Source organism: Hypomesus nipponensis, chromosome 6, assembly GCF_054491055.1.
Source record: "Hypomesus nipponensis isolate SF chromosome 6, ASM5449105v1, whole genome shotgun sequence".
Classification (NCBI taxonomy): Eukaryota; Metazoa; Chordata; class Actinopteri; order Osmeriformes; family Osmeridae; genus Hypomesus; species Hypomesus nipponensis.
In genome coordinates, this window is record NC_140366.1 from 10,031,289 (window position 1) to 10,055,613 (window position 24,325).

Consider the following 24,325-nt stretch of genomic DNA (forward strand, 5'->3'; position numbering starts at 1 on the left):
ATGTGGAATATGGCACGCTTAAAGATGGGTTTCCTCGCAGTCCTCTGTCTCCCGACTTTATTCTTCGACGTATTTGTGCTGTCCCACAGTGGCAACATCTACGAGAGGGCGGCAGTCCCGCGGGCCGTTTCCCGCTCCGTGGCCCGGATGGATGGCGACGTGATTATCGGTGCGCTCTTCTCCGTTCACCACCAACCGTCTGCTGAGAAAGTGGCCGAACGAAAGTGCGGGGAAGTCCGCGAGCAATACGGCATACAGAGAGTGGAAGCCATGTTCCACACTTTAGACCGGATCAACGCCGACCCCTATTTGCTCCCCAACATCAGCCTGGGTTGTGAAATCCGAGACTCCTGCTGGCACTCCTCCGTGGCCTTGGAGCAAAGCATTGAGTTCATCCGGGATTCTCTCATCTCCATCCGGGATGATAAGGACGGGTCTAAGTGGTGCATTGACGGGACACCATCCACCCAGCCTCCACCCACGAAGAAGCCCATTGCCGGGGTAATTGGGCCAGGCTCCAGCTCCGTTGCCATCCAGGTGCAGAATCTTCTCCAGCTCTTCAACATCCCGCAAATTGCATACTCTGCCACCAGCATCGACCTAAGCGACAAGACGTTGTTTCAATACTTCCTGCGAGTCGTGCCCTCTGACACACTGCAGGCCCGGGCCATGCTCGATATAGTAAAACGGTACAACTGGACATACGTGTCAGCGGTGCACACAGAAGGTGAGTCACTCACAACACACAAAAACGAGGTTTGAGAGAGATTTGGCCATAATGGCGCAGACACTGATATTGAGAGTTTTTTGTCCAGTTGTCAAGTTGATTTTGTTTTAGGGTTAACTAGAGAAATACATAAGTAGGCCCGAGAAAGAGAAACATGTGCTCCCATTAGACAGTTACAGAACTTGTCATGGAAGTATTGCACACTCAGTAAAAAGCATATGAGAGTGATAGCGTACTGTAGACAGTCCCATTTTAGATTGTAAAGAAAGTGTAACTACTGTTCAGGGAATCTCAGTACACTGAGCTAGCTTTTACTGCTAGGAGAGAGGCAGTGTCAACGTCAACAACACTGTACACTAAACGTGTAGTCATTTCTTAATTTTTTTCTGTGTATGTCTATACCCTCCTTACTCTGTCTCTAGCGTTCTCTCTCTCTCTCTCTCTCTCTCTCTCTCTCTCTCTCTCTCTCTCTCTTTCTCTCAGTTTTACACATACGGACAATAGATACACACTGTATCATAATCTATTCCACCCCAAATCGTAATTGTTGTCAGTGTTCTCAGATTGCACTGTCACATGTGCTGTTGTGGGTTTTATTTGCATTTATTCAAATAATGGGAACTTTGATTGGGGGCTAGATGGGAAAGGTAATTAGTCAGCACGCCTCTCTCTCTTTCTATCGTTCACTCTTTCCTATTTTTTATGAGATGCTAATGCTATTCCATTAGAAAATAACAAGGGGACTGTGTCATCTCCGTCATTTGCATATCTAAGCATGCCTTAATGAATCAATCAGACAATCCATATTAAACAGGCCAACTAATGTGCTGCTTCTTTCCAAATCTACACAAACCCAGTTTTGTGTGACATCTTGTAAACTACTGTAGTAACTATTTTTTGATGAGAGGAACCTGCCTAAAACAGCCCAAGGTGTGTCAGTATGAACCTGACATCACAAAGATTTTCAATTGACAATTACATAGCATCTAGCTGTCCTAAGATCTTCTCCAGAGGAACTATGGGAAATGTAATAGATATGGGGATCAGATATCAATAGTTGTCGTAATGTGACAGGCAGGTGTCACATTAGTTCCCAGGTCACTGTTAGTTTAATAGGCAGAGGGGGTGTCTGCATCACTTGCAGTGCTCTGAGGCAAAGCTAGGGGGCACCAGGGATCTGACCTGGTCCAGACCCAGGGGAGACCCTGGGAACTGAACTAACTTCCTTCTTTGCTACCTTTCATGGGACGACTCAGAGTGAATGTGCAGATTACTACCGTAATAATTGCACCCGTTGAATCATTTTAGATCACATATTAAGCCATGGAGGGGGAGAGAGAAAACTAACAGGGGCTTTGCATGTGTCTGGCCAAATATGGCTTATTTAACTAGTGCCTCACAGCAAGAGTAATTGTAGGTCAATATAATGATGTATAACTATATAAGCATGCAATGCCGTGGCACCAGCATGAAATAATTGCATCTGACAAAACAAACCAGGCTACAACATCACAATTGCCCTGAACATCTTGCTTTTGAACGGACAGTAGGATATGGATTGATGGAATCAGGGGCTATTGCATGCAAAAGAGTACAAGGGGCTGCCGTTGGATCTGATCTAATTACAGGTATGTATACACACTATCTATGGTTACTTGTTATGAATTGACCATTGTGTCTTAGGATGATGGATGGGATGTGCCTGTCTATTATATCCAGGTGAAGTCAGCCTCCATACTGCCTCCAGAGAGCTCAGATAGGTGGAATGAGAGAGAGAAAAGGGGGGGGGGTCACCATGGTCTGCCCACCGCCACCACACGTTCCTCTCTCTTCTACACTACTTCAGACTGTTGAAATGCAACCTGTTGCCCATAGCAACAGCCAGGGGTTTGCGATTGCATAAATTACCTGGCAAGATTAGCATCAATCTTGTGGAATGTACAAAACGGGTTTCAGTGGCCAGAATCAAATGGACGTCAATATAAGCCCCCATTCCCCCGCCCTCTGTCCACACATCCAACCATCGCCCACACACAGCCCAGCCCCAATGGAAAGAGAAAAATAATTGGATATCATGATTCATTTTCCAGGAGGAGAAAAAAATGAGGCAATTGAAAAATATCATCAAAGGACTATTGAAAAACCAGCACATGGCCCTGTCTATATTATTGTGCCAAAGTAAATGCATTAGACTGTTGCCAGTTCAGCCCTTTCTTCTGTGGTCAAATAAAACCTGTTGACTGTACAAAGAAAAAGAAGGACTTCTCTGGCAGCTGACAAGACACCTCCAATCTTCAGACTGAATACCCCTTCGCTGTCCCCTGGATGCCTTGAACAGTATAGTTGCATATATATTAAAATTAGTTTGAAAGCCTCCTAACTGTCCCTCATCTGCAACAAATTACATGCTCTGCATGAAAACATTAGACAGAGTAGCCCTCCAGACTGTTAAAAGCTGATTTGGACATCCTGTCTGTAGATCTAGGGTAGTTCTATAAACCCCATCATGTCTGATTGCAATCAGTTTGAAATCTCCTAGACTCCTTAGTTCACTGTCACAGGAGTGGGACTGGAGGATCCTTAGACACAACTTGACCTGTCAGAATCATCATACTACCTAGCAAGTCTGGCCAGTGTGTGTATGTGTGTGTGTGTGTGTGTGTGTGGGCGGTGTATGTGTAGGTGCTTTTTATTAAAAGGCCCGAAATATTGGGGGTAATAACAGAGATGTAGAATTCAGTGCTGGAGGTTGAAAGATGTGCTTCAAATATGAGGAGTTGTTAGACAGCTGTCCCAGGAGGTGATATCAGTCGATACAGCAGACTTTCTCCACAATCTGGGACCTCCTCAATGGAAGCTCATTTCCCTCCACTACTTCCGCGAGACAGGGAAGCTAGGCCAATGAATCTTCATCTTGCTGGACCCAATTTCTGGGTCACTCAAAACAACGACAAATCATTTAACCACATTTCGCAGTCGAACGAGCACCTCCTCTCCATCCGCCATTTTGTTTGTCTTCTGTGATAAGTGAGTGACGTGACAGTGCGTCCTCCTTCTCCTCAGGAAACTACGGGGAGAGCGGTATGGAGGCCTTCAAGGAGCTGGCGTCTCAGGAGGGCCTGTGCATCGCCCACTCTGACAAGATCTACAGCAACGCCGGGGAGAAGCACTTTGACCGGCTGCTCCGGAAGTTGCGCGAGCGCCTGCCGAAGGCCCGCGTGGTCGTGTGTTTCTGTGAGGGCATGACCGTACGCGGCCTCCTCATGGCCATGCGACGTCTCGGCGTAGCCGGGGAGTTCCTCCTCATCGGCAGGTAAGATGTGGCCGTGGACCACCCCACACTGATTTCTGGGTCATTTGGTACAGAATCCATGCATTCTGATTGGATGTTTTGCTGCCGTGTTGCCCGCCTAGGATAATATACTGGATGCGTCTAAGTCATGCCTAAAAGATGCTAGGGAACATTGGTGATGAATAATTCGTAACTCTGTCGGAGACACAGCGACTGTGTCCCTCCTCGATTCAACATTGAGCTGTTAGCTGCTGGATTCAGCTTCAGGAGCCCTTGGCAATGACACCCAGCAGAGCGGCCACCTTTTCACCTTGCACCATGAGCCACAGAGTCAGGCTGGAGGCACTAGAGGCATGCAAAGTTGACCACAGTCCACTACAGTGGGTACAGGATTTGACATAATGAGATATCTTTTTTTTTCTTTCTAAAGAATTAGTCCGATTGCTCTCATCATTTAAAGCTGCACACGGGCACTTTCAACCTCTCTTGCTCTCTTGCTTTCGACCTCTCTTGCTCTCTACCTCTCTTGGTCTCTTTCCCTTCCAAGCCTTCATTCCACCTCCATGACCTCTCTTGTCCTTTTAACACCCTCTCTCCCCAGAGAGAGGTGTTAGCGAGCTCCTAAGGATAGACAGGAAGACATGGGAATAGGGATGACTGGGGTTTTGTTTAACATCACTTCACCCAATTCCATGTCCAGAATCAGCAACCCCAGAAGACATTGCACACTGCCTTCCTTGGTTTCAGCGATTTTCCCGAACCGAGCAACTCAACCGACACTGTGTCGGAGACACTGATTGCCTACAGCGTCCATCAGTTTCACCAAAAGAGCAGAAAAGTGGCCGAACACAGCATTCAGGCCATGACAGCCCCACATTAGGCCCTCAGAATAGTCTAAGGGAAAGCCTTGTGCTGTCATAAGAATGCACCGTGAGACATGACCGTCACCTTGTCCCGTGTTTTGTCATCTTGGGTCCAGCAGACAGCACATTGTGGGGTGGGTTCACTGAAGGACAATACTTTTATCTGTCAGCCTTGTGTCTCAGTCAGAGGACATTATTAAGACAGTTAGAGTGACCGGGAGAGGAGGCAGGGGTGGTCTGTGATCCTGGGAGATTTGCTGAACGTTGCTCCATAGCTCAAGAAACAAGCCTGTCTTCTTCATCTGGTTCATGTATTTTCTTGTTGTTTTTCTAATCTTTGAGACTTGTTCTCTCCTGTCACCTCCCTATGGATGTGGAAGAGTCCTTTGGTTGGCTTGTTGTGCAAGTCGTGTTGAGTTTGAAGGTCGTTGAAGCCTAGGCACCTATAGCAGGTTCATGCCATATGAATTATCCATCATATTGATGCTCTCTCTTTCCCTCTCCCTCGCTCTCTCTCCCTCTCGCTCTCTCTCGCACAACTTTCTCTCTCTCCCATTTTACAGTATCTATCTTTACTCCTCTCCTCTCTCTCTTTTTTCTCCCTCTCTCCCTCGCTATCTCTCTCTCTTCCATTGGAGAGTGGGTCTTTTTTTAGCTGATATGGAGGTCTCCATGGGCAAACGAAGAGGACTAGGTCCTCTTAGCTCCACATGCTTCTGGGTCAGAGAAAGAGAGAGAGAGAGAGAGAGAGAGAGAGAGAGAGAGAGAGAGAGAGAGAGAGAGAGAGAGAGAGAGAGAGAGAGAGAGAGAGAGAGAGAGAGAGTGAGAGAGAGAGAGAGAGAGAGAGAACCAAGAGGAAAAGACAGAGAGACTAATAGACAAGAGAAAGTGTGACATGACAGTGAAAGAGATGAATACTGAGAGATTATTATTCTGGGGCAACACTATCACCAAACAGGGTGTGCGTCTGTGTGTGTTTGTGTGGTCAGAGATGCTTGGTGGTTGGCTGACAGAAATTAGCTCATCCAAACATGGCCTGCTATTTTATGCTAATTTGTGCCTTCGCCTCTCCGCAGAGTGAGAAACCGTTGATGTGTGTTTGTGTGTGAATGTGTGAGTGTGTGTGTGATACATAGAGGGAGAAGACAGTGAGAATAAAAGAAACAGAGAGAGCTGAATGTTCAGTGTGACCCTGGAAGAGAGCCAGAGAGGGACTGAAAGACCTTATGAGACCACACAATTGAACAAGGGAGTGAGAGAGAGAGAGAGAGGGAGAGAGACAGAGAGAGGGAGGGAGAGAGAGAGAGAATGTACTGTAAGTGACTGATGGTGGCATAAGAGGTGAGGCAGATGAAACGGGGAGACAGACAGGCAGAGAGGAGATGGCAGACAGTCAGACAGACAACATACAGAGGCCGACAGGCAGACATCCAGAGAGGCAGACAGGTAGATAGGCAGAGAGGAGGCAGACAGGTAGACAGAGAGAAAGGACAGAGAGGAGAAACAGAAGACGAGAGAGAGAGAGAGAGAGAGAGAGAGAGAGAGAGAGAGAGAGAGAGAGAGAGAGAACCACATCGAGGACAGCAGATTGGGAGAGGGCTCTTGTTTTTAAAGCGAGGCTGTTGAACACTCCCCTCACCTGCCCTTCAGTTGAGAGCCAGATGCAGTTTCCTGGTAGAAGTGCTTCATTCCATGCTGGCTGAAGAGGGCTTTTCTGACAGATGGCAACAGCCCAGTCATCCTGCTCATCTCCTAGTCCACACCAGATGAGCTTTTGTCCCCATCTCCCTGTGATGTTCAGCCGCTTCAGTTTAACCCGGCAAAAGGAATCAGACAGTCGCAGATAGAAACTGTCTCCGCCGCAAGTCCGGAGATAGTCTCCTGAGTTGCGCAACATTACCCTCTCTCTCTCTTTCTTTTTGTCTTCTATTATTCCTACCCTGCTTGCCTCTCTCTCACTCTCTCCATTCAGTCCATCTTTTATCTTGTTGGCCCCTGGAGCACCTGCAATGACAAGCATTTGAGAGGTTGTCTGGCAGGTCTGGATCCTGCAGTACTGAAAATGTGGCGTCGTTTTTCCTTACCATTGGAAAATGAAACAGGTTCATCTGAGGTACTGAAAATAAATAGTTTTCTTTCTAAAGCATAGTTTATGCCAAAACATATTCTTAGTGTACTTCTCGAATGTCAAGCTTTGCGGCATTTTAAATCAAAAAATTAATTGATTTCTGAATCTACTTAAAATATTTGCTTGTCATTGTACCAAGTAGAGGAATGAAAAGTATAGCCTGACATATTTCTCTGGTGGCTTCTCTTTGGGAACCAAAACAAATGTAAAACACTGTGCCTCTCAAAATCTCCAAGATATACCAACGTGTTGAAATGAGGAACACTGAGGCTTTTTCGCAAACATTGTAAAAGCTCTGAGCTATTCAGTAAGCGGCAAAACATTTTTATGACAAATGCAATTCTCGTGCTGAATAAATATAAATACACTTGCAGGGTTACTTATTCACTTACATTCTGAGCTTGGGCTCTTGCTTGAAAAATAACCAGAGAAAACTGATGAGTTCTAATGAAGTGAGCTTTATAGACTCTCTCAATAGAACTCTATTACCTGGTTTCAGACAACACCTGACATGGGAGTGGGTTTGTGTTGAGCATCAGGGGTATTGTAGTCCTGGTCCCAGTCTTACTGTCATACTTTGATGAAGCACGTTTGGATAGGTGTCCTGCACAGATGTTTCCTCTCTGGGAGGGGGGCTCCAGATAGAGGCCCTCAGAAGAGACTGGGGGCTTAGAGAGAAGGTGTGAAGGACGGAAAGTCGACTGTGCTCTAGCCTAGACACACACAAACACGCGCACACACACAGACGTGCCCGGATACAGCACTGACGTAAGGGAACACCAAGATTCCTAAACTCTTCTCTTCTTTTTCCTTCTCTTCACTCACAGTGAATGTCAAGTTTATAGTTCCGTGGCCTGTCATCCCAAACAAGCAATATAAATACACATGCTCTCGTACTGTAACATCCTAAAAAAGAAATATTAGCGAAATAATGACAAATGACCAAAATCAAACACTGTGTGTTAACAACGTTCGTGCATTTAGAGTCATTTAGACAGCATACCCATGAGACAACCAGTGAAGAGTGATTTTTCACTTCACACATTATTTATACATTTTTGTATTACGTGACACAAACACTGAAGCTAAATACCCCCCAGCATTGACTGATAGGTGCATATCTACACCTCATTCTGGGTGTCTGTTCCATTATCATTACCATGCTACCCCCGGCCCCCCCACCATTAAAATGCCAGTGTGGAAGCAAACCCACCCACCAGCTTGCAATTAACACCATCACTGGGCTTCTCTCTTCCTCTAATGCTACCTCAATGCTGTTATTACTGAGCACATTTGCATAAGCTGCTTTTCCACTTGTAACACTCATTTCTGTGCTGTCCTATTGCCAAGATTTCAGCGTTCTTTTTTTCCTTTTTTGGAGTGCTTATTCCCTTCACGTACCTCTGCTTTCCAGAAGTGGTCAGATTGAGATGGTGGACTGCAGAGGTTGTCTGGCTCATTGGGTGACTGTCTGGATTGTTTGTCTTTTACAGTCGGCCTACTGTTTGTATGCTTGAAGGAGAGAGAAAAAAACCTGTGAGGGAGAGAAAGAAAATGGCTAAAATACAAATAAATCAGAGGTCATGGGGAAAGTGGGAGGGTCATAGGGTAAGTGGGAGTTCCACCCAAAAAGGTGGGAGGATACGCTTTAAGTGCGCCTAATTATATATTCTGCGGTATTTACAAAGACTGCCAGTAAGAGTGCGCCTCTATTCTGCGGGGGCAATTCTCTGCCTCCTAAAAGCAGGTCTTAACCAGGAAGTTACCCGCGTTGTTTATGATCATTGACTTATGCACTTTTGTAATAGCCTGGCTCTGCCCTCCTACGTACTTCAGCTCAATTTGGATTTTGCTTCTGTACTCGGTCTGGACATTCAGTACCTAAGTCAGATTTTGCAGGTTGATTTGTAACCGGCCAATCAGCGAACAGAGGGGGTGGCTGAGAACAATGACGTTGATGTCGTGAGCTAGTTTGTGTTGTAGTTCCGTAATGGTGGCGGAGAAAGATGCGAGCAAAGCCATTCGGTCCGTTGTGGCAACACGGCCAAATATCCAACATCTAAAGCCGGAGCAAGAACAAGTTTTGCTGAGTTTTGTTGGTGGCCATGATCCTGTAGTAGGCCCGTAGTGTTACTGTCAGGGTCAGGGTCAGAAGAGGCCTTTAAAATGCAAGCTGATCAGTTACAGTCATTGTTTTCCAGTATAAAACAAGAATTACTTATTTTTCTAAATTAATTCCACTGTACGCTACCTAACTACATAATGACTGGTGACATTTTGGCTTGTGAGTAAGCATGGCTTTAAGTCACAGGAAGATGCTCCATGGTATGGTCTCTGGTATCCTCACATACAATTACAAATCTCTCATTTTCCCTTGCTTGAATGATCCCCCGGTGTGTATGTGTGTGTGTGTCATCTTACATCACTTGCTCCTACAAACTGGGTTTCCATTTCAAGAAAACCTCTTTCTGTCATTAGACTTCCATATTCAACACATTAGCTGCTAATACATTAATCATGAGGAATGAGGACTTTGGGAGATAAGATCTCTATCATATTGGGACCACTATCTCTAGTCCCCCCCGCCCCCTCTTCCTCCTCCATTTTGCTCCCCATATGACCCACTGTGTCAGTTTAAGTTTAAGTAGAGTTTAGAAGGATATGTCACGGGGAAAGCTCTTGGTTGTAATGTGAGGGTTCCCAGAAATGTATCTTTTTGACGTTCAGCTAGTGGCATTAGCTGTAGGGTAAAAAGTCAGGTTCGTTCTCACAAGTTAGCGTGTTGCTAACGTTACTGTCACCATGGAGATTTTGTTTTGTTTAATGAGAGACTCCAGTGCCAGGCTCTCACTGGAGCTCCCTCAGACAGCTAGTCAGTCAGAGTAGCTCTGAACAATGCCTCCCCCCAAGAAAATGTCTACTTTTTCAAACCACGCAGCATCTTTAAGGAAAACAAGTCTTGCAAAAGTTACAAACATTAGACTCGCAATACAAGATACAGTATGAGCCATTACATCAAATCCTTAAGATGTCTAAACGACATGATAGGTTTTTAGTTTTATTGGGATTTTTTGGGGTGTTCATTCTGGAGTCATGGGTGCATCTGTTTCTGTTGCAGTAAACACAATGTTCACAAGGAATGTGAATATTCATTCATTCTTTCATGTGTACCACCGATTTTAATTGGAAGCGATAACACATCACCAAGGACATCTCTCTCACTCAAACGATTGTTTTGTTGTTGTCATCGTTATCCATGGCGGTGTATTCCTCTGATCAGGAAGGACTGGTGGATGACATTGAAGTGATCAGAAACAGCGTGCTGGGTAGGCATCTGGATGGACTGGTTAGATCAGACCAAGCTGAGGCGGGAAACAGCTCCCGGCTTCAGACACACCTCACTGCCCCGCTTACTCTGCTGACACACACACACACACACAGAAGACACACACTTGCGCACGGACGCACAAACATACACGCGCGTGCCCCACACGCGCACTCACCCTAAAGTAGACGGACGCGATTACAAAAAGGCGTCATCTGACGTGAGAAACAAGAGAAGTGGCAGCAGGTAGCTAGAAGAGAAATCTGTTTTGGCAGCAGTGGTCCCTGTCGATGGAGGAGAGATGGATCTCCGAACTGGGGCGTGATGAATAAGTAAAGGCTGCTGGATGGGCTTTTAATGGATCACAGCTTGGCCAGGACCTTTTCTGCTGCCTCGGGAGAGGCCCGGCACCATGTAGCTAACAAACCACCACTTCCCTCATGCAAAATGAACTGGATCTGGGAGAAAGAGAAAGGGGGAGCGATGGAGAGATAGAGCGACGAGAAGAGAGGGAGATGAGGGGGAAGGATGGGGGGGAAAGATGAATGGGAGGGGGAGGGGAGGGAGGAGAGCGATAGAGAGACAGCAGGGGAGATGGGAGAGGAGAGAGAACAAGAAAAGAATGAGCTTGCAAGACATATACATAATATATGTATGTATATAGTGAGAGAGACACACATAGATAGATTGAGGTAGCGAGCGAGGCAAGAGAGGACTAAGAGACTAGTGTAGAGATCAGGGAGAAATACGCAAAGAAGGGAGGGAAAGAACAGCATGTGGAAACTGAGGAAAAGAGAGAAGTATGATTGACCTGTCTGCTTCGCCTTTCATATGTCACAATCATTTTATTGTAATGTGTTCGTTTGAGATGCCATCCATTCTCAATATCTGAGGTGATAGCTTTCTTGACAGCGAGTTAAGCTGGTTCAAACAGCAGTGCTGCAGCTCACGTCAACTGGGCCCAAAAATGATCTCTTCCTTTCGTACTTTTTAGGAAGCTTTGACAATCCATTCCCATGTGGACGCCGTGCATGTGATTAAGTTTCCGCCCTGCCAATTACTTCACGACAGATTCATAAATATACAAATGGGTTCTTTCAATGTGGAACTGGAGCACCCAGTGTCTTGGGAGGCCTCTCCGCTCCAGCTCTTAACGACCACTCCAGGCACTACACATTATCTAACTTTTGGCTTCACCAAATGTTGTTTTGCGTTGTTGTGCATGTGTTAATCGTCTGCCTCTGCTGCGTACAGCTCTAATTGACCACGTGACGCATGTGATTTGCCCCTCCGACACACAGTGCATGCTGACAGGGAAAACCAACCAATCAAATGGCAGCTCACTGGGCTGGACGAGCCTTCATTTCAGCTGTGGAGGGTGTGATGTGGAAGCGTGTGGCGGCTGTTTCCATGCTCCTACTCTCACTCTTGCAACGTGTAGTCATAAATATCGAATGAAGGTTACCGTTAACGACAATCACGATTATGCAACTCATAGAGCCCGCTGATTATACAGTGTACTTTCCTTATTATGCTCCCCTCCATCGGTGCGCCTGTTTTGATACGGCATCTGTGGCGTGCGGCACAGACGGGGGGAGCCTGATAGCACGGGAAGGCAGAATGCCGTTTCTCTTTATTACAAACTGTGATGCTGAGGCAGCCATGTGTGTCTACCTCTGGAGCTCCTCATGCATTATGTATGCTGGAGGTAAATAAATGCTCCACGCAGTCTCTCTCCCAAATCCAATCTCTCCTGTGGCATTGCAAGCTGTTCTCCTTGCCTCGGCCACAGAGGATTGGAGTTTTGCTGTTGTACTGTATTGAATTGAGCTCTTCAAATGAAGTTACAGTAGGTCAAAGCAGAGGCCAGGCAACTGATGGGAGAGGTGTGGAAGGTGCAGAGGAACAGTAATTATGTTCTAGGTGGGAATATTAGGGTGGCAGGTGTTTGGGAAATAACTTGCACAGTAGACATGCGCATGCTGACAGCCCCACACACACAGTCTCGAACGCGTGCATGCAAACATGTGAACACACCGACACGGCTGCAAATACACACGAACACGTTCAAAAGTCACACATAGACACCATTGGTGACATGCACACAGTGTTCCTCAGAGAAATAAATGGGACTATGACCAATCAGACCCACGTGTCTTTAACCTAAACTCAATTTGGAGAGGGGGAGATGGTGCCGTTAATCTTTCTAAAAATACATTAACAGAGCCTTGCATTCTTTTAAGGCATGCTATAGTGTCTGTATTACCAATGAGATTGAGAGTGAGGAAAGATACATGTAAACGTAAAACCAAGAAAACCAAATAAAATCGCTTGAGGGCTCACTGCTGCTGCTAGTTACCCTCTGTGATTCCTTTTCCAATTTCAGAACATTCCTGTGTCTTTCAAACCTCATTTAAAATGGTTGAACATGGCCAAGAGATAAGGTTTAGACTGCCCCCTTACACACGATGTCTCAGGTAATTGGATACTGGCTGACTCACTCCCTAATTGGTGGATATCTGTCAATAGCACAGGTATTTAAGGCACCAGCACATTAGGGATGGTGAGAAAGAGGGAGAGCAAGAGAGTGAGTGAGACAGAGAAAGAGAGCAAGAATATCCTTGCCGCACCAAACCAGACAACCACAAATCAGAGCAGAAAAGAGCATGGCTTAGGGAAACAAGATGTATTTATTGAGGTTGCCTGCACACCATTATTCATTTGTTCCTCCCATGAGGAGTCCAGGGGCTTCTTGACCAAATGAGCCAAGCTCGCCACAGACAAACAACAAGATGGCTGACAGATTTTAAAACCATCTGGTAAATGGGATTGATTCTTTCTCCTGCAACCTTTGGTATCAGTTGGCGCTTAAAAATGGACAATGGCCTAGCTAGCTATTAGCTTAGAGAGCTTCGGGGGAAAGATCTTTGTTGCAGTTTCTGATTACAGGACTAGACTCTGTGCAGACTTCTTCCACCCCATCTTTCTTAGCCATATCATTTTTAAGTGAAGTGACAGTATATATTCCCTCAAGGGAAAGAACACATAACATAACTGACACATAAATGTGTGTCAGTCACACATACAATCAGATTACAAAGCACAATGGAGAAAATATGAGAACTCTTCTAATAGAACCCAATAAAGGAGAGCAGAGCACTTCAGTGTCACTAAATGAATGTCCTGAATGAGAAGCTAGCTCACACACACATCACACACCAGATTCTGGACAGGATTCTTGGCTGTGTTGGGGGTGTCTGTGTTGACACATTCTCCAAATACTGTGGTCCAAGAGATGAATGGAGAAAGTCTGTTTGGGAAAATATTTGACATCTTGCGTTGTTTCTCTCTGTTTGTGTTCTCTTTCCTTATCTTTATCCCCCCCCACCCCCACTAGTGATGGATGGGCCGATCGGGATGAAGTGGTGGAGGGCTATGAGCAGGAGGCTGAGGGTGGCATCACCATGAAGCTGCAGTCAGCGGAAGTCACGTCCTTCGACAATTACTTCCTGAAGCTTCGTCTGGACACCAACACCAGGAACCCTTGGTTCCCTGAGTTCTGGCAGTACCGCTTCCAGTGCCGCCTGCCAGGACACCCTCAGGAGAACAAAAACTACAAGAAAGTCTGTTCTGGTGAGAACAACATCAAAATACTACCAAGACTGGTTTCCTTCTACAAATAACAATCACGGGTTATGATTGGTATGAGGAATGATGTGAAAATGAAATTATTTTAGCCAAAGCAAAGTGGTAAACAGGTAAATTAGATCATCTTTAAATGCTTGGCTTAATGTAAGCCTTGTGTTCATGTAAGTAGTTAGTTGCCCCTATGTCTTTGTATCCTTGTTAATGAATGTTGTATTAGCAGATTTGTTTTAGACGGGACCTGATAATACTTAATGAATAATGATAATGATATCCATCTTCCTTTTCTCTTTTCTGTATATTCTCTCTGCTTGCCACTGAAAGGTGACCTAGGTAAATTGATATATTGTCCCGACCTGTTGCTCTACTTACTAATGTCTTTTTAATCTCAAACTATTAATTTGGTAATCTAACATAGGCATCGTCTAAAATGTTCTATCATTGAATATAATTTTAAGTAATTTAGAATATTGTCTGTCATATTGAGTGGTATGACAAACATACCAGGTTAGAATATCGCAGAATTTATGTATCCACAATTGCACAGTAGCAAAGTTGTAGCTCGCTGTTCTACAATCTCTGTTGTTATTCTCTGTTTCTCAAGATCTCCAAGGTGGTAAGTCCATATTTCCAAACACAATTATTTGATCGACCTGCACTTCCACTGAGTAAACACCTCACTCTGGCGAGACTTGTTGGGTTTGACTGAAGCTCAGATGATCACAAATGTCATTCATGTCACCCTACAACCCCAAATAAGAAGGCAGGTCAGGGGTGGGGCACCTGCATCAGTCAAACTCTACTGTAGAGCACTTGGGATGTCTTGACCTCAGAAAGCACCAAAGAAGGAATAAATCACAAACACAAATCTGTGTTCACCACCCCCACCTACTATGGCACCCTGTGTGAGTGATGTGTTTAGACCAATCCCCCTCCTTCCTTTGTGCATGCGATGATAGTCAGGCACAAAAAGAGCCATGGAATGTGGGTGACAGAGTAAAAGATGGGGACAGTGTGTATGCTACGAACTGGAGCTGTACACAGGGCAGTGGGCCAGGTAAGCTATATGCTTCACATGTATGCTGTGTTAAAAAGATTCACCTTCCAACTGCTAGCACCTTTTCCCCTGGTGCAGAAGCGCTATGATAGTTATGCACTGTTATGTTGCCTTAAAGAGCTTATTGCTGGCTGACAACAAATTGCTTGTTGAACAACATGGTGTCCCCCAGTAACAGTCCATAGATCACATTTTCAAAATGAATCCTTTGGACACCATATTGTTTGTATAGTAATTATACTGTGATGCCATAAAAAGAAGACACTGGCTTCTTTTTTCTAACATCACTATCTAGCCAAAACGAGTAATGGAAATAGAGTGACAATTGTCCTGCTGTACAAGATTATGTAGACTTTACCTGGGCAATGCAGTGCAACTCCAGTGCAAAAAAAGAAAACTTTTTTTTTTTTTACAAAATGGTTACATCCCTCCTACAACGCCATCAACACGCCACCACTCATTGTCTAACTTCCCCTCATTTTCCTTGCGTCCTCAGGTAACGAGAGTCTGCATGAGAACTACGTCCAGGACAGTAAGATGGGCTTCGTCATCAACGCCATCTACGCCATGGCCCACGGCCTCCACGACATGCACAGCGAGCTCTGCCCCGACCAGCCTGGACTGTGTGAGGCCATGGATCCTATCGACGGCAGCAAGCTGCTAGGCTACCTGCTGAAAACCTCCTTCAGAGGAGTGTCAGGGGAGGAGGTGTACTTTGATGAGAATGGGGATACCCCTGGCAGGTGAGGGAAACGAGGGAGGGAGGGAGGGAGGGAGGGAGGGAGGGAGGGAGGGAGGGAGGGAGGGAGGGAGGGAAGGAGGGAGGGAGGGAGGGAGGGAGGGAGGGAGGGAGGGAGGGAGGGAGGGAGGGAGGGAGGGAGGGAGGGAGGGAGGGAGGGAGGGAGGGAGGGAGGGAGGGAGGGAGGGAGGGAGGGAGGGAGGGAGGGAGGGAGGGGCTGTGAGACATGAGGTTGCTATGGAGAATTGTTAGTGAGAGGGATTTCAGTGGGACGACAATCGGGCTGAGACTGGAACAAATTGAGTGTATCGGGCTTGCGGCAGCAGTCATTTCCACTTATCTGCAGTCCCTGAGTCCCTCAGACAGGGGCTGACGAGGCCAAACACATCACCACACAGGTAGAGGTCAGGCAGAATGCTCAGAGACATGGCTGATAATCACAGCAGATCCTGGTTCAATGCCCACATGGGGCCTTGTGTAGAGTCAGTAAAATGTCCTACTAAGTGGTCCTAGCTGAAATTGCATCAAAGGGTGTTCTACTACACGGTTGTAAGCCGCCGTTAATACGATTTTGGATAAAGGTGGTCTCCTAAGCCAAGGAACCGTTATCATTAAATTACCTGTCACTGATTCACTCCTGCTTTCCCTTGTCTCCAGTCTTTATCTCCTTATCCCCTCGGTTTTCCTCTCTCTCTCTCTCTCTCTCTCTCTCTCTCTCTCTCTCTCTCTCTCTCTCTCTCTCTCTCTCTCTCTCTCTCTCTCTCTCTCTCTCTCTCCCTCTCCCTCTCTCTCCCTCTCAATCGCTCTCTCCAACCCATAATCTTCCCTCCCCCATTCCCTCTGTTTATCTCCATGTCTCTAAACTCTTTTTTTCTCCCTCACCATTCCTCCTTCCCCCGCCCCACCCCCTTGGACAGGTATGACATCATGAACCTGCAGAGCGTGGGGGACGGCTACGACTACCTACACGTGGGTTCCTGGCATGAAGGAATGCTGAGCATCGAGGACTACAAGCTGTGGATGAACAGCAGCGACATGGTGCGCTCCGTCTGCAGCGAGCCCTGCACCAGGGGACAGATCAAGGTGAGGGAGCCCCAGTCTGGGGCGTCGGGCCTGGGATGGGCCTAGAGTAGAAACTGCCCTTCTTTTGACCCAGAAAACAGACCAGTAATAGGTTGTGAGTGATATCCATGGAAGAAATGCATATAGTGTATAAGGATATGGTCAAGGGCAGTTTAACTTGTTTTTGCATGTTCCCTCATTGTCAAGATAGGCCAGAATTGGCTTGATACTATAAATGAAACATCATAATTCTGTATCATAGAACTATCAAACAGCTATGACCCTACCTATATGTTAAATATGGTGTTTAAGCAACAATGTGTGTAGTTCGACTCTCTCCCTCTCTATAGATACCTACAGTACCAGGTTAGCAAGGGGAAACTGCTTGGTACAGCCTTCCACATCAAGTGTAGCTGGAGGCAGCACCTTGAGTATGTGCAGCCAGGTCTGTCTGGATCCAGCCCTGGTGGGAAGCCCCCCCCGAGGGAGCATGCACACTCTCCAGCCTGCAGAGGCTCTTCCTGTTAGCCTCCTTTGTTCCCCAGCTCTTTACCCTGCTTACCATACCACAGCCCCCCTCACAGCCCCCCTCTCTGGGAACAACATCGCGGCTGCCCTCATTTCTTATCAAACATTGTTGGAGCTTAGAAGAAAACTGTTCAACTCCACCGGTTCTTTGAAAGCACAATCAGAAGCATTTGGACTTAATAGCTCCTATGATGTCTGACAGTGTTACATCTGAGGGTGTCTTTTTCAAGTTTGTTTGGGCTTTGGATGTTGTTATTCTTTTGTTGAGGAGGTTGGGATTGTAGTATGTTGACACAAGACACCATCTTTGTGCGTGTGATTGAATGTGTGTGTGTGTAGGTGATCAGGAAAGGAGAGGTGAGCTGCTGCTGGATCTGCACCACCTGCAAGGATAACGAGTATGTGCAGGATGAGTTCACCTGCAAGGCCTGTGAGCTAGGCTGGTGGCCCGATGATCAGCTGGAAGGTATGGCAGACAGATCCTCCCTTCTCCCAGATATACACTCTCCCCGTCTCACCTTCCTCTTCTTACCCATCATCAAACTCCCCTGGCTTCCAGTCCCCTCCTCCTGTCTTCCCAGCTTCTAACCTCAAGCAGGTCTCCCAGGGCTTAGCCTGACAGAGCAGATCATCCTCTCTGTACATGTCTGTCCCCTGTTCTCACTCCTCCAGACCCGCACATCACCAAGCCCCTGGCTCAGGCTAGCTATTGTCTGCTAGACTTAGAACACACTATCTGCTCTGCCCCTAACTTAACCTGTCTGCTCCCATAGGGACACCGTGAACCTTTCGGCTCAACCTAAATCTGTCTTCCTGTCTCGAAGCCCAACAGTACCATCCCATTACAAGCCTCATCTCATTTCACACCTTTATCCTGACAACTGGCATTTCAAAACCAGCCTTTCAACGCCTCTCGTGTCTCCCTTCTGCCCTCCTCCATGTCAACCCCCGTCTCCCTCCTCCAGCCCCTGTCTCCCTCCTCTACTTCCTATCTCCCTCCTCTACTTCCTGTCTCATAGTCTATCCCCTTGTTTCCTCACATCCTATTTTGTTCCCCTCTGTCACATCTCATCTACGGAGCCTTCTCACTGCGCTCCTATTTTTCAATTTTGTTCTCTCACCTGCTCTCTGTCCTTCTGTCTCAGCTCCTCACCTCCTTGTCTACTTTCCTCTCTCTCTCTCTCTGTATCTCTCTCTGTCTTTCTCTTTCTCTCTCTCTCTCTCTCTCTCTCTCTCTCTCTCTCTCTCTCTCTCTCTCTCTCTCTCTCTCTCTTTCTCTCTCTCTCTCTCTCCCCGGCTTTCTCTTCTGTCTTCCTCTCAGTCTGATCCATCGTGACCTAGCCGTTGTTTTGACAGTGATTTGCTGAGCTGGGGAAGCTATCTCAGTGGCTAGGTGAAAGATCCTATTAGTGCTTTGAGAGGCCTGAGGTAGATTTCACCAGTTTCTCGTTCTGATTTACATTTACCTGAAGAATACTGATGCTTGTTTTGTACTGTATACTGTCATTTGGGTTTCTTTGTTTTGTCACCTCATGTACATGGAGAAAGCTAACTTTCACTCTGAGGGGCTGCTATGTGTGGGAAGGTGTGTGTGTGGGGGGGGGGGGGGAGTCCTGAAGTGATTTTTTGAATTATTCAAAGGTCTACTTAATGCTTAGACAGGAAAGTATACAGTAGGTTTAGAGGAAGAAGGGATTTGAAGCTTTGTGTGAGAGTGGATCAAGATAAGTGCATTTCATCTTGCCACCCTTGACCATTCTCACCCTGACAAAGGAGCAATGATAATGGCCCTCAGCATGACAGCTCAATGAATGACATGAAGAATCTTAGTTTTTCACAGTAAAATATTTATTTGGGTACTGAGCAGGAATATACCTTGGGATTCATTTGGAATGAAGAAAGATGCAGTTTCATATCCAGACTTAAAATTGAGTTCACTGGCAATTCCAGAGATTCTGAAGTTCTTGTGATTTGGCTTAGGAGGACTGATGTATCCAGAAGTGTGAGTCTCGTGATGACGGCAGGGATGGTCTAGTCTGTGGTGGCAGTGACTGTAATGCTATCAGAGGCAGCGAGTAATTCATGGGTTCCTAAGCTGAGTCTGGGGACGTCACTTTTCTTCCATTAAGCTTCTACAAGTCTGGCTGTGTAGGATGAGAAATCACCAACGCCATGTGATGGACAGGGAGAGACACACTCCTGTGCACCAACGTTCGCACATTCACACAAACACACACAGACACTCTTGCTGTAGTATGAGCATGTGAGGAAAAGCTGACAGATTTAGAGCTTTGAGATGCGTATGAGTGTGTGTGAATGTGTAATGAGTTCCTGAGCAGGCCATCTTTGAAGTAGCTTGATCAGGCCTGTATATTGTATCTCTCCACTTCCTCGATGTTTCCAAATCTAGTCACCATGTCTGTGCTTTCCATGTCTCCGTTGCAGATAATCCTTCCCCTCACCCAACTCCTCCCATTCATTCTATCCTGGTCCTCCCGTGAAAAAAATAATAATTTTGTATTGTTTTCTGCACAAAGGTTGACCTTTATCTTTAAAAAAATGTTTTTGTCAAGGGCAGACATTAGTCACACAATGTACAAAAGTCAACCTACCGTTTTGAATACACAAGTCCAAAACACAACTCTTGAGAAACTAAAGTCGCCATCTTCCCCGATACAGTCTGCCAGCCACTGCCTCTGAAATACCTGGACTGGTCCGACGTGGAATCCATGGTGGCGGTGGCCTTCTCCTGCGTCGGCATTCTCATCACCTCCTTCGTCACCTTCATCTTCATCCTGTATCGAGACACGCCCGTGGTCAAGTCCTCCAGCCGGGAGCTGTGCTACATCATCCTGGCGGGCATCTTCATGGGCTACATCTGCCCCTTCACGCTGATCGCTCGGCCCACCGTGTTCTCCTGCTACCTGCAGCGCCTCCTGGTGGGCCTGTCCTCCTCCATGTGCTACTCCGCCCTGGTCACCAAGACCAACCGCATCGCCCGCATCCTGGCCGGCAGCAAGAAGAAGATCTGCACCAAAAAGCCCAAGTCTGTCTGTCTATTGTTTATTGAACGATCACATTCACATAATGCAAAACAGATAAAAGATCAATCTATAAATAGCTACAAATCTATACAAATTTGTTGACACTTCTAATACGTCGAAATCTACCTTCAGGTTCATGAGTGCCTGGGCCCAGGTAGTGATTGCCTTCGTGCTGATCAGTTTCCAGCTCTCCCTGGAGATCACCCTGATCATCCTGGAGCCCCCCATGCCCGTCAAGTCGTACCCCAGCATCAGCGAGGTCTACCTCATCTGCAACACCAGCACCGTGGGCATGGTGGCTCCGCTGGGCTACAACGGCCTGCTGATCATGAGCTGCACCTACTACGCCTTCAAGACCCGCAACGTCCCGGCCAACTTCAACGAGGCCAAGTACATCGCCTTCACCATGTACACCACCTGCATCATCTGGCTGGCCTTCGTGCCCATCTACTTTGGCTCCAACTACAAGATCATCACCACCTCCTTCTCCGTCAGTCTGAGCGTCACGGTGGCGCTGGGCTGCATGTTCACGCCCAAGATGTACATCATCATCGCCAAGCCGGAGAGGAACGTGCGGAGCGCCTTCACCACGTCTGACGTGGTGCGCATGCACGTGGGTGACGGGAAGGCAGCGTGTGGGAGCAACAGCCTGCTCAACATGTTCCGCCGGAAAAAGACCAGCTCCGGCAGTGCCAAGTGAGTCCCAAAACATTTTTCTTCCAAATGTATTGTGTTAAGAGTTCATTATCAAGGTCAACTATACAGCGAGGGTGAAGTATTCTAGCACAGATCCCCCCCTTCTGAGGTAACAACAGCTACAACCGAGCTGAGTTGGTTTGAATAAAAAAAACTAAAAATAAAACTGGTATCAAGACAATCCCCAAACTGATAGGCTTTGAAGTGACTGGGAGCATACCTTACCTGTGTTGTGATATAAGTACTGACTTAATTGATCTAAATTTGTGCTCAAGCTGCCCTAATACATGCTCAAGATGCCTTACTGTCCACAGCAAAGACACATTGGAAGTGTCTAAAGTAAGGAAGGAAACCAAAAAGGATGGGGGAGTGTTTGATCTGAATGTTGTCTCTCACCCTTCCCCTGCTACGTGTTTCTGACCCATCCCTACTGGACTGAGGGCCCTCTGCCTTGTACTCAAGCAGGCCCGGGTTTAGATTCAGAGATGCTCTGCTCCTGTTCTCCAGGGCTGTCTTCTGAGAGTACTACATATTTAGATAGTCGTTCTGCCTCGTTGCTGTGTCTTGGTGTACAGATAGAAGGTGATCAGTACTGTAGACTCTCCAGCTCTCCAGCACAGGAGTCGTTCACACCTGATCCAGCCTTTCCTTAATGTAAACCCAGATCCTAGCATGAAAACCTCTCCGTTTCCCTCACTAATCACCCTGAGAAAGCCAATCCAAGCCTGCTCTTCACGGCACTAAACCCTGTGTAATCTGCAGACCAATACAGGCACTCGATACATTTTAACAATTGCATGTCGCCCATTTCAGCTTGACAAGCACTTAGATAAACAAGTGGAATTTAACAGGATGGCTTTTAAGTACTTTGACGCTAACCATCTAATGTTCATAATGCCCTGTTGGCAGCACATTATGAATCACTATGTATTAACAAACTGCTCCAGTTGGAAAATGGATTACCTTTTATAACTTATGATCTTAAGCACCTTGTCTGTTACTGTTAGCGTCTAAAAAACAAGGTATTTTAACATCCATTAGAAATGTTGAAATGCTGCTTTTGTAATAGTTCATAATGTGTGCTGCTGCTGTTGTTATTGTTATTGCAATGTGCTCCCCCTCCGGTTTCCTGGGATAGTAACGGCAGTTTTTATCTCGTTCATAGTTCTAATGGCAAGTCTGTGTCATGGTCTGAATCAGGTGCAAGACACCCTCCGAGGGGGGGGAATGTGTGGCACAGACTGTCTGTGCATGTGAGGAAACAGGAAGCCGGCTCGAATCAGATGGCGGTCATCCGGCCCCTAACTAACGCACCCGACCCCCACAGCTGCAACCCCGTCACCCCCGGCCCTGGCACAGACCCCCACCCCCCACACCAACCCAGCACCAAGGCTCTGTACAACCTGGCGGAGGAGGAGGAGGGAGACGCGGCCCACCGCCCTCTCTGGACTCCTCCCCCCTGCTCTGGACAGCTCCACGGGCCGGACTCTAACAGGTCGCCCTCTTATTCTCCCCCCGCCCACGCATCGGGCTGTGCCACCGTGCGCCCGCGGGGGGCTGTGGTGGACACGCACGCCTCAAATGTCCCCCTAATGAATGACGCCATGGAGGCAGCTAACCTCACCGCCACCCACCAACCACTGAGCCTCTCCCCCTCCCAGCTGCAAGAGGGGGCCTTCGGAGGAGAGGGGCTGTTGTTGCCCCATGAGGGCCTGGAGAGCGATGAGTTGGACCTCCTGCACAGCTACATGTATGACGCCAAGGAGGCGGAGGAGGAAGAGGAGGACGTGGAGAATCGGACTCAGAGTAAGCTGACTCTGGAGGACTCCCTGGCTCTGACCCCCCCTTCCCCCTTCCGAGACTCTGTGTGCTTGGGTGGGTCAGGGTCCGGATCCCCCATCTCTGAGTCTGTCCTCTGCAGCTCCCCCAGCTCTGCCTATGCCTCGGTCGTCCTCCGGGATTTCAGACAGAGCTCCTCCACACTGTGAGAGCCTCCTGGACACTGGCATTAACAAGATAAACATATATAGCTTGTACACCCGGCAGATTTGACTCACACCTACATGCATACTTACACACACATACATATACACACACTTGTATGCATATATGTATATGTATATATACACATATACACACAATGCATAAATACATGCACATACAACATATCTTTAAAAGCATCTCATTATATGTCTTTAGTAGTTATGTTGTTTGTATTTTCTCTGTCATTTGCTTGCTTTGTTAGACTTTGCGGTCAGAGAGCAATCAGAGTGAAAGAAAAAGACAGAAAAAAAGCTGTTGTATTGTTCAGGAACAATTACGTATCTCAACGGTGGTAATTCACCCCAGTCCTCCTGTGAACTTTCAGACTGGGAGAAGTCTTGCTGTGCCAAATGGATTGAGTAAAGCTGGGAAACACAGCTGTAGCTATCGTTTTCCTCTTATTGTGCATTTGAATAGCCAGTATGCTACAGTGTAAATGGAGAAAAGCCAAACTGCTGTCCATATAAAGTACTGGGGCTTGTTTAATGATTTGGAAAAGATGAAGGGCCCAAGCTGATTGAGGACCACAGCCCACAATGCATTAAGTGCTTGGACCAATCAGCTTTGCACAAGCTCTAAATACCGTACCTGTATTACAGTTCAGGTGACGTGTGTAGCAGGCACACCCCCCCCATGTTATTTTTTCCCCTTTTGCTGAGACTTAGACATCAATAAGACACGCTCATCTTTGCTTTCACCTCTTTCCCATTTTTACTACTGGCCTCTTTGCTATTTATACATACAGTATGATCTGCCAGAAAGATAAATTAAGTTGTTTTAAGATAAAGAGTGCAGTACATTGAGGTTATTTATTAATCAATTGTCAATGCAGTATTACAGAATGTGTGTCTGAGTTTACCGTAAACCCACTTTGTGTTCAGTTGGCACCATTGGATATTTGCGCTGTATGGATCCTGGTGTTCCAATCAAAGTTGTTTCCAGATTTTCTGCATTCATGTTTACATTATGTAGCTGCTCTCTACATAGACTGATCACACCTCCTCTTGAGCTTGGAATGACGTGGGCTTGATTGTAGGCAACGGTAATATTGTTTACCACATTCACATACAAATACTATGCCCCATGGGGCATGCTGGGTTAGCATGGGTTGCTGAGAGGATGAGTCTCTGTTTTGCATACAGTATGTGAAGATTTTTTTGGGGGGGATGTTGCTGT

The 24,325-nt window shown here is 46.7% G+C and overlaps 1 protein-coding gene across 1 annotated transcript; it reads left to right on the forward strand.

Annotated features, from left to right (window-relative positions):
• On the forward strand, positions 1-23,094 carry LOC146286977 (metabotropic glutamate receptor 1-like). The gene is made up of 9 exons (XM_084699935.1): positions 1-727; positions 3,791-4,040; positions 13,733-13,968; positions 15,534-15,780; positions 16,694-16,859; positions 17,706-17,832; positions 20,046-20,412; positions 20,543-21,106; positions 22,272-23,094. Exons 1-9 carry the CDS (start codon positions 1-3, stop codon positions 23,092-23,094), a joined length of 3,507 nt encoding a protein of 1,168 aa, XP_084556061.1.
• The last annotated feature ends 1,231 nt before the right edge of the window (positions 23,095-24,325 follow it).

What these genes read in the sequence shown, in the direction of transcription:
- LOC146286977 (XM_084699935.1), top strand. Translation starts at nt 1, where the DNA reads ATGTGGAATATGGCACGCTTAAAGATGGGTTTCCTCGCAGTCCTCTGT. An exon ending in GCACCAGGGGACAGATCAAG is followed by an intron (nt 16,860 to 17,705) that starts GTGAGGGAGCCC and finishes GTGTGTGTGTAG; the next exon opens with GTGATCAGGAAAGGAGAGGT. An exon ending in ACCAGCTCCGGCAGTGCCAA is followed by an intron (nt 21,107 to 22,271) that starts GTGAGTCCCAAA and finishes TCTCGTTCATAG; the next exon opens with TTCTAATGGCAAGTCTGTGT.